Source organism: Haliotis cracherodii, unplaced genomic scaffold (assembly GCF_022045235.1).
Source record: "Haliotis cracherodii isolate W230 unplaced genomic scaffold, xgHalCrac1.p SCAF_6, whole genome shotgun sequence".
Taxonomy (NCBI): Eukaryota; Metazoa; Mollusca; class Gastropoda; order Lepetellida; family Haliotidae; genus Haliotis; species Haliotis cracherodii.
In genome coordinates this window covers 36,012,637-36,023,076 of record NW_027266319.1, presented here as the reverse complement: position 1 = coordinate 36,023,076, position 10,440 = coordinate 36,012,637, and the positions used below count along the sequence as shown (strand labels likewise).

At 41.6% G+C, this 10,440-nt stretch overlaps 1 protein-coding gene across 1 annotated transcript; it reads right to left on the bottom strand.

Annotated features, from left to right (window-relative positions):
* Positions 1-6,925: 6,925 nt before the first annotated feature.
* LOC139446208 (uncharacterized) lies at positions 6,926-10,382 on the bottom strand. The gene is made up of 4 exons (XM_071227531.1): positions 10,292-10,382; positions 8,974-9,091; positions 7,616-7,761; positions 6,926-7,112 (listed from the first exon to the last, which is right to left on the bottom strand). Exons 1-4 carry the CDS (start codon positions 10,380-10,382, stop codon positions 6,991-6,993), a joined length of 477 nt encoding a protein of 158 aa, XP_071083632.1. The 3' UTR covers positions 6,926-6,990.
* Between the last annotated feature and the right edge of the window lie 58 nt (positions 10,383-10,440).

The following is a 10,440-nucleotide window of genomic DNA, read 5'->3' as shown; positions in this document are numbered from 1 at the left end:
ATATAGTTGTTTAACGCCGCACTCAGCAGTATTCCAGCTGTATGTCGGCGGTCTGTAAATAATCGAGTCTGGACCAGACAGCCCAGTGATTGATATCATGAGCATCAATTCACGCAATTGGGATACGATGACATGCATCAACCAAGTCAGTGAGCCTGACCAACCGATCCCGTTACATTTACTTAAGACATGACTAGTTACCATATTTCTACTATCCACAATACATTTATGTTCATACAAAATTTTGTTATTCATTCACATACAAGAATTGTCGCCTGGACAACCAAACTGTACTGAAATCAGTCAATCAAATGGAGAAAACCCGACTCGCTAAGCCATTGAATTACTCGGACCCAACAAAGCATTTTGTTGCTATTTTAGTGGGCACCATAAAACCATGCGCTCTATCAATTGTTTAGCAAACGTTAGGCATGTCTGTCCGCCGTGAGCACCAGAGAGGCGTGCTTCCGTTGAATTAATATAGACTATGAAAACGGAAATACTGGTTGATATGTAACAGCGACAAATACTCGTGACGCATGTTTACAGCGTGTTGTATTGAATGTAGACAGTTTAATGTTTGGTTGTGTTCACCAAACAAGACGTTTAGTACTATTCAGTTCTACATGAGCCCGCATTCTCTGGTACCAGATAACCTACAGTGTACAATGGTGAATGTTTATGATTTTGTTTTCTGTCACCTACTTTCTCCGACTAAAGGGATATATGTTACGATGAGAAAACTCTAGAGTCTAGAGTCAGTAGTAGTTGTCAATGTACTATATCACTCAGTCTTTATGTCCTGTAAATAGGGTTTTCGATTACATGGGGCGAAAACAGGGGTCAGGGGCAACAGCATAAATACATCATTTAAGTAGCAAATCGACATACATGTGACATGTTTACTGTTTTCAAAGTGGAAGATTTATTGTCTCTAGCGTCTTAACTGTTCTTCAGTTCTTATAGGCCACAGGCCTTTTTGTACAAACGAAATACAATTGAAGTGCAAACAGTATCAAATATATCACATTTCTTTGCTTTTTAAAAAAACAAAAGCAGTTTTAACATAATTGCATAATATTGCATAATAGTTGTAATATTTGTGTTCTTACAGCATTGGCGCAAAACAAGTATTTTGCTGTATTCATATTGATAGTGAGTGAGTATGGTTTTACGCCGCTTTTAGCAATATTTCAGCAATATCACGGCGGGGGACACCAGAAATGGGCTTCACACATTGTACCCATGTCGGGAATGGAACCGCGTTTTCGGCGTGACGAGCGAACGCTTTGACCACTAGGCTATGCGACCGCCTGCCATATTAATAATAGGGTCTTGCATCAGTTTATTAAACTCCAGAATATTTGGATGTAAAGATGTACAAGTTATAATAAATTAATAATCTATTCTTCCGAATAGTTTTCCCATTCGTATTTAATAATACTATATTAATCGTATATGCATTACTTTAAAAGAGCAGTACTGATGGTGTACAATTTTTATCAACTAAACTAACTGTGGCTTTGATTGGAGCTACATACTTAAAATATTGAGCATAATGTTATAGTGTTCGTTGGCGAATTAATCTGATACAGTCCTCGACAGTCGTATCCTATTCATAGAATATACATCACACGTATATATTACAGACAACAAATATATAGATGTTATCACGAGAGAGTGTTTTGGGATGGTAACTATCGAGTATTAGAAAAAAACATTGTATTTACGAGCCATTGTACACAGCTCATATTTTTGCGTAAATAAAAAAACCCCAGTCTCCACCTGCTTAAAAAGCAAATCTCACCCTCAATAAATAGTCCCAACCGCAATATGGCCATCCTCATTTCAAGCTTGTAACAAATATTTATTAATAATTAATTCAAATCGTCCATTTCAAGAGGCCACGTCATACAAATCATTGCTGTGTATCCTTGTAACAGGTTATTGGCTCTGTGACCAATGTCAAGGAAGATATTTGTATTGTCAAAAGACATCATCTACATCATTACAAGTTATACCCTGAATGGGAACAAAATTGTCAGAGAGAGAGAGAGAGAGAGTGAGAGAGAGAGAGAGAGCGAGTGAGTGAGTAAGGTTTCTACGCCGCTTTTAGCAATATTCCAGCAATATCATGGCGGGGGACACCAGAAATGGGCTCCACACATTGTACCCATGTCGGGAATGGAACCCGGGTCTTCGGAGTGACGAGCGAACATTTTAATCACTAGGGGGTACTGTGCCCGCAGGTGGCAGGATGCGGTCAGTTATTCAGTTTTCAATCAACCATCAAGACTGAAATAAGCACATGGTACTCCATTTAATGCCTTCGAATGTCCCACTAGTCAGTCAGTATTTTGTATGCCCACCACAGGAATAATCAATACAAGTCCCAACTCCACCACGGGCAGATGTAAGATGTCTGATCACATAACATGGGATTCTTGTCAGAGGAACTTCTTATAAGGACGACCTTTCCGTCACGGTGATCCCACACGTCTTCTACAGGTGATAAGTCTGGTGATTGTGCTGACCAAGATGCCGCCTTGACAGGGCTACAGATGCCGCATTGACTTGGCTACAGATGCCGCATTGACAGGGCTACAGATGCCGCATTGACAGGGCTACAGATGCCGCATTGACAGGGCTACAGATGCCACATTGACAGGGCTACAGATGCCGCATTGACAGGGCTACAGATGCCGCATTGACATAACTATAGATGCCGCATTGACAGGGCAACAAATGCCGCCTTGAAAGAACTATAGATGCCGCATTGACAGGGTTACAGATGCCGCATTGACAGGGCAACAGATGCCGCCTTGACAGAACTATAGATGCCACATTGACAGGGCTACAGATGCCGCATTGACAGGGCAACAGATGCCGCCTTGACAGAACTATAGATGCCGCATTGACTGAACTATAGATGCCGCATTGACAGAACGATAGATGCTGCATAGACAGGGCAACAGATGCCGCCTTGACAGAACTATAGATGCCGCCTTGACAGAACTATAGATGTGGCATTGACAGAACTACAGATGCCGCATTGACAGGGCAACAGATGCCGCCTTGATAGGGCAACATATGCCGCCTTGACAGGGCAACAGATGCCGCCTTGACAGAACTATAGATGCCGCATTGACAGGGCAACAGATGCCGCATTGACAGATCTATAGATGCCGCCTTGACAGAACTATAGATGCCGCATTGACAGGGCAACAGATGCCGCATTGACAGGGCAACAGATGCCGCATTGACAAGGCTACAGATGCCGCATTGACAGGGCAACAGATGCCGCCTTGATAGGGCAACATATGCCGCCTTGACAGGGCAACAGATGCCGCCTTGACAGAACTATAGATGCCGCATTGACAGGGCAACAGATGCCGCATTGACAGATCTATAGATGCCGCCTTGACAGAACTATAGATGCCGCATTGACAGGGCAACAGATGCCGCATTGACAGGGCAACAGATGCCGCATTGGCAAGGCTACAGATGCCGTATTGACAGGGCAACAGATGCCGCATTGACAGATCTATAGATGCCGCCTTGACAGAACTATAGATGCCGCATTGACAGGGCTACAGATGCCGCCTTGACAGGGCAACAGATGCCGCATTGACAAGGCTACAGATGCCGTATTGACAGGGCTCCAGATGCTGCATTGACAGGGCAAAAGATGCTGCATTGACAGGGCTACAGATGCCGCATTGACAGGGCTACAGATGCTGCATTGACAGGGCTACAGATGCCGCATTGACAGGGCTACAGATGCCGCCTTGATAGGGCAACAGATGCCGCCTTGACAGGGCAACAGATGCCGCATTGACAGGGCAACAGATGCCGCCTTGACAGATCTATAGATGCCGTATTGACAGGGCAACAGATGCCGCATTGACAGGGCAACAGATGCCGCATTGACAGAACTATAGATGCCGCATTGACAGGGCAACATATGCAGCATTGACAGAACTATAGATGCCGCATTGACAGGGCAACAGATACCGCCATGACAGAACTATAGATGCCGCATTGACAGGGCTAAGGATGCTGCATTGACAGGGCTACAGATGCCGCGTTGACATGGTTATAGATGCCGCCTTCATAGGGTTAAAGATGCTGCATTGACAAGGCTACCGATGCAGGCTCTGATACTGAACTGTCGCAGCAGATGACGTTACCGTGATAATACGTCATAATGTAGCGTTTTCCTGCCTGGTGGTGAGAGGAGGTGTCACTCTTGCGCCCAGTTGGCCTGAATCAGGCCATATGCGCCTGGTCACTGTCATTCGGCTACAGGTAAACCTCCTTGCGACGTGATCATTCGTTGCTCCTTGATGCATCATTCAGTTCATCGTTCCTTTTATACCCAAACCTTTGTAGGTTGGCATGCTGTAAGTGCAGCCAAAGTTTCACTTCACACACAAGTTTCACTGTTCTGGGTGCTTGTAGAACGTACGTTACTCAACTTGTTTTGGTTGTGTTTGGGCGATCGATTCTCAACCATTTTGTAACACTGTTCGCAGTTTGGACCCAGTGTGTCCAAAGTTTTGTTTTGGGAACGTCTCCTCGTCAGTTTACATCAAAAGTAATATCATTTATGGCCACCATCAACAACATCAGTAATTACATCTTGCCAGCAGTTGTGAGTACAAACATGTCAAGCTTATCAGTTTTCTGTCAAGTTGAAGGGAAATGCACACCGGGCTTTTGCTACACATGGCGTTGCAACAAAATGGCCTTTTATTATATAAATTAATCACCATTTACTGCTATTTTCATTGTTCAGATTCAAAATCACGACACCTGTACTGTTTTAGGAGATTTTAACATTCTTTCCATATATTGAATTTGAAATGTGACATAAAAACATTTCAGCTCTCTTTTATGAAGCAAAAACATTCTGTCGTTAAAAAAACCCTGCTCTCACCTCTCTTGAACATTACCAAAATACTGCAAGTTTCCCTGCGCATTAATATATATTACGTCAGAAGGTCAGCGATTTGTCAGTCAGACAGTGACATTAGTCAACGTAGTTCCACTCTAGTTTCTAGAAACTTTCTGAGACCGTGGTGAAACTGAAAATAGTTTGTTTGTTGTTCAACGCCGTTCTCACTGATATTGCAGCTATACGACGGCGTTCTGTAAATAATGTCCTCCTCAGCATCGATCTACGCATTTGGGGTACGATAACATGCATCAACCAAGTCAGCGAGTGTTGCCAACCGATCCCGTTAGTCGCCTCTTGCGACAAGCACAGTCACCTCTTACGACAAGCATGGGTGACCTAAAATGATAATTGCATACACATATTGTTTCTACCATTCTCTGTATCTCCAGGGCTAGCATTTCGGTAAACCTATACCAAACCTGGATCTTTTCACACCCACAAAAAAAACGATATGTAAAAAAGGCCTTAAAGCTATGGACTATTCGTATCAAAAGCAAGATCGTACAACTTATCTATAAGTACCCAACTATGTGATGACATTGTACCTCATAATTTTACATACGATTCAGAAATTTCGGGCTTTGAAAACTTAAGAATGACTGAAAATGTTCACCTGACTTTCATAAGAAAAAAATTTATTTCGTGTAAAGAAAAGCACACACCTATATATGCTGTACGATGAAAGAGTAAGGAAACCCTTATATGAAGATGTGTAGTCTAAAATGATCACCTACTGGGCAAAACTTTCAACTAGAAACCAACAAAACTCTCCTGTCTCATATACACAGTTCTAATAGTTTTTTGTGTGAAAGTATTAATGATAAGGAGAAAATACGAGGCTCAATTGTATTCAAACTATTCTCTTCCAGACAGGTAACAACTACATCTGGACTTCAGGACATCATACAATGAAAAAAACCAAATTGCCTGAAATTGAAAGTAAAACATTGTCTTGAAAACCAGTATGTTCAAACATGATGATTTGACATAGACTCCTAATCTACGGGAAAATCCTTTTCGATAATCAAGGAAAAATAAATCTCATTTACAAAATCTACCCAATAAATGTATTTTTACTACATACAATATAATTCAGACTTTCAAACCACCGACTACCAGTTGAGTTTGGTCGTTGGAACCATATGCCTCTGTTAGAGAGAAACTGTTTCTTATGCCAATCTTATGATATTGGAGACGAGTATCACTATTTTGTTTGCGAATACTTTGTAGGTATAAGAAAAAACGTATAATTGCAATTTACAATGTCTGAAAAGGCCTTCTATGTTCCATCTGATAAACTGATATAAAAGTAAAATACTATAATATTAAACAAGCATTCTAAATATTGCTGTAAGATAATGAATAAAGTGTAAGTAATATGTAATTTGTCGCCATGTATTTGTATATTGATCTCTGATAGCGACCTGATTATGCTAAGGTGTGTGGCCTTGGGTGAATAAAGTTCTGTTCTGTTCTGACATATTTGTCGACGTCCCCAAACTGTGATGTGGCGTATGCAAATAAGTAAGTAAGTTGTAAGTAAATAACGTTGAGATAGTTTTAAGACAACTTCAAGAATAGCTCTTATGGCAGGCGTAATTTAGTCGTAAGACGCTAAGATTTGTCTTAGTAGGAAAGTTTCTTGAATGGGTATGCTAGTCACCTGGGTGGCAGTGAGCCGATCAACACAAGTCGAAAGTTCAACATGATTCATTAAGTGACAGTAATTTTATTCCATTCAATAATCAAAGCGAAAACGTTCTTCCACGGGGTTGATGGTGGCTTGGGTACTGTGTCAGATCTGGAAGAAGGGATTCGAACTATGATCTTTCCTATCACGGGTGAACGCACTACCAATGTAGCTATACTTCCATCCTACACGCCACAGGCTACACAAACTTTCAGACAGCCGGAATCGACATACTAATAGGCATAACGTTTTGCACAAGACAATGGGGTCAGCCGTTTCCGGTGGTCGAAAGGGGGAGACCACTCCCGTTTGTCCATCCAAGTCCAGCTGCAGGTTGTGTTTAAGCGAAGATGCTGAATGTGCCCTCTCTGTACATCGCTCCTTCATCATGTTGAGTAGGTTTGTCATTGTGAAACGACCCGCCGTTATAGGGCCTTGGCTTGTCAATGCTTCGTGGTTTATCTGCAAATAGACTCTTATCATAAAAATACACGCCACTACAATACACATTATAAAACTCACGCGCAGAGTAGGTAAGGGTCAGGGTCATTAGCAAAATAAACAATACTAGCCGTTTACCACACGCTTAATTCTGCCGATGACACCAGGTGTTCTCGAAATGTCGGTGTAAGTCTGTTGACCCTTTGAAGTAATTAAACTGATACCAGTTGTCTTTATATAATGTTTTAATGACATTGCAAGAACAACCTAGTTGCCTTATGCCTATCCTTGTTATTATTCCTTACGTATTTGTTGCTTATCACCAAATTCCAATACCCAAAACATATATGTAGTATCTATTACTGAATATATAACCGTAGCCCTCATATTCTCTCACTTATTCATATTTTAATGGCCACTCATTAAATTTTATGCAAAAATATATGTTCTGATTTTTTTGTCTTTAAGATATTATTAAAGAATCTTCTTCCAGTTAATCAACATGGCTGGGATGACCATCGTACCTTGTGCGGGGGAAACTGTGATAGGCCGCTTGTCTCGTCCCCCACGACGAGAAGGAAGTCTGTGTTTACAACACACCACGACAACGACACCGACGACGGCTACCAACACAATAGCAGCCAGCACACCGAGAACTACTACAGCTACACTGCAAAATAGTATACAATGTAATGTTTTTGTAGGAATTATGATAGAGAATACATTCGATCTTTGTAATCTCGAATGTGACAATAAGCTCATGGTTAATACGTGGTCTATATGTTATGATAAATCTCAACCCCTTATATCAGAGTTATCGGCCCCTTATATCAGAGTTATCGACCCCTTATATCAAAGTAATCGAGCCCTAATGTCAGAGTTATCGTCCCCTTATACCAGTCATCGACCCCTTATGTCAGAGTTATCGACCCTTTATATCAGAGTTATCGCCCGCTTATATCAAAGTTTCGACCCCTTATATCAGAGTTATCGACCCCCTTATATCAGAGTTATCGACCCCTTATATCAAAGTTATCGACCCCTTATGTCAGAGTTATCGGCCCTTTATATCAGAGTTATCGACACCTTATATCAAAGTTGTCGACCCCTTATATCAGAGTTATCGGCCCTTTATATCAGAGTTATCGACACCTTATATCAAAGTTGTTGACCCCTTATATCAGAGTTATCGGCCCTTTATATCAAAGTTATCGACCCCTTATATCAAAGTTGTCGACCCCTTATATCAAAGTTATCGGCCCCTTATATCAAAGTTATCGACCCCTCATATCAAAGTTATCGACCCCTTATATCAAAGTTATCGACCCCCCATATCTGAGTTATCGACCCCTTATATCAAAGTTATCGACCCCTCATATCAAAGTTATCGACCCCTTATATCAAAGTTATCGACCCCTCATATAAGAGTTAATGCAGGGTCTAAACTTTGTGTTACATGATCATGCCGATCCCTTATACCAAAGTTAATAAACGGATATTACACTTGTTTATACACTTACTTTTGTTACATTTCTTGTCAGTGTTACATGGCCGGTTACATTTCACAAACAGTTTCACATTTGTACTTTTGTTCTGTGAGTGATCGGGTGACATTTATCCAGGTTTAAGCACTAGAAAGCAGCCATATTATACTGTATTATTCAGTTTAACACATTGTACGTATGTCGGGCTTAACCTGGGATGGATGTTCAGCAATAAGTAACACAGAAAGTTCTTGTCCGCCCCGTACATCGGAAGTATGCCAACACAGTCGAATAGAGACCACAGCGTTCTCTATATGTATGGGTCGTCACGATATTGCTGAAAAATTGCAGATGTGCACTCACTCACTCACTCTATATGTATGGCTGTATTACTGTACCTGCTGTCCCCGTCAGTGTTGGTGCAGCAAGTGTTGTCACAGCAGTCGGACTCACAGTAGATGACACTGACGCTGCCAGCGTTGTTGAACGTGCAAGGTTGACCTCCTTTAGACGGTACTGATGACACAAGACAGTGGTGATTGATATGCACCACATGGGCGGATACAGAGGTGGGTGCGGGGGATGAGCACCCCCCCCCCTCCCTCCCCCCCCTCCCTTTTTATTTCGAAAAAATCTTTATTTCTGTATAAATAAACACCAAAGACAATAAATAGATCTTAATTGTGCACACACACACCCCTTTTCAAAAAAGCCCATGACACGTTTCAGTGTCTGCATATTGTGTGGTTATTATGTAGCCAAAACTACGTTTCAAATTAACTTCGTACGTATATCACCTGAACAGTACGGATTCGGCCTAAGTTCATACGTATATCACGTGAACAATGCTGTTCTATCCAAACCATATACGCATATCACGAGAACAATTCGCTTGTATCCTAACTACATACGTATATCACGTGAACAATACGGCTTCACCCTAACGTCATACGTATATAGCGTGATTAATATGGTTGAATGCTAATTCCATACGTAATAACGTGAAAAATACGGCTGTATGCTAATTTCATACTACATGTATATTACGTGAACAATACGTAACCCTAACGTCCTACGTTTATAACGTGAACAATATGCTAATTTCATACGTATAGCACGTGAACAATACGGCTTCACCCTAACGTCATACGTATATCACGTACGCCTATCACATGAACAATACGCTTGTATCCTAACCATATACGTATATCACGTGAACAATGCACATGTATCCTCACTTCATACAATGAGGCGATTCGCTAATTTCCTCTTTAACATTTCTGAAGTTACCGAATATTACATGGCTATCATTTAAATATACACCTAGGAACTGCTTCAAGCCGCAGTTGAAGGCCCAGGTTCGCTTCCCCTCATGGATGTAGCGTCTAGCATTTCTAGTTTCGGGTAGACTGATTGAGTTTGGTTCAACGCCGCTCTTGACAATTATATTCAGTTATAATACAGTATGTCTTCATGATGTAGAAGCAAAACTCGAGATGCTTGTCTGAGAGGTTTACCACTTCAGCGAGATCCTGGAGCATGGACATGGTGGTGACAAACCTAGAAACATAATCAGGGTGAACCTTTGTTTCGAGCCCGCGATCATAGGTTTCCGGCGTGCCCAACGGACTTCTAAGATCTGCACTTTGTAAACACATCTGAATGTACACCCGGTCACACGAGTCACTTAAAACAGTAATATAACACGGTACATACCTACGTGTAGGAGTAAACTCCAAATTTGAACACTGAGAACACACGACAGTAGATGCAACATCTCGTAGGTCCAAGCAATGTATTTACCCATGTTCTGCTCTCAGCTGACGATAACGTCACAGGTATGCTCCTCGAAACAAAACTCCACG

Bases quoted from the DNA above. Each gene is read 5' to 3' on its own strand.
- LOC139446208 (XM_071227531.1), bottom strand. From the start codon at position 10,382: ATGGGTAAATACATTGCTTGGACCTACGAGATGTTGCATCTACTGTCG. The intron at 9,092-10,291 runs GTATGTACCGTG...TTGTGTCATCAG, and splicing joins GAGTTTACTCCTACACGTAG to TACCGTCTAAAGGAGGTCAA. The intron at 7,762-8,973 runs GTACAGTAATAC...ACTATTTTGCAG, and splicing joins AACACTGACGGGGACAGCAG to TGTAGCTGTAGTAGTTCTCG.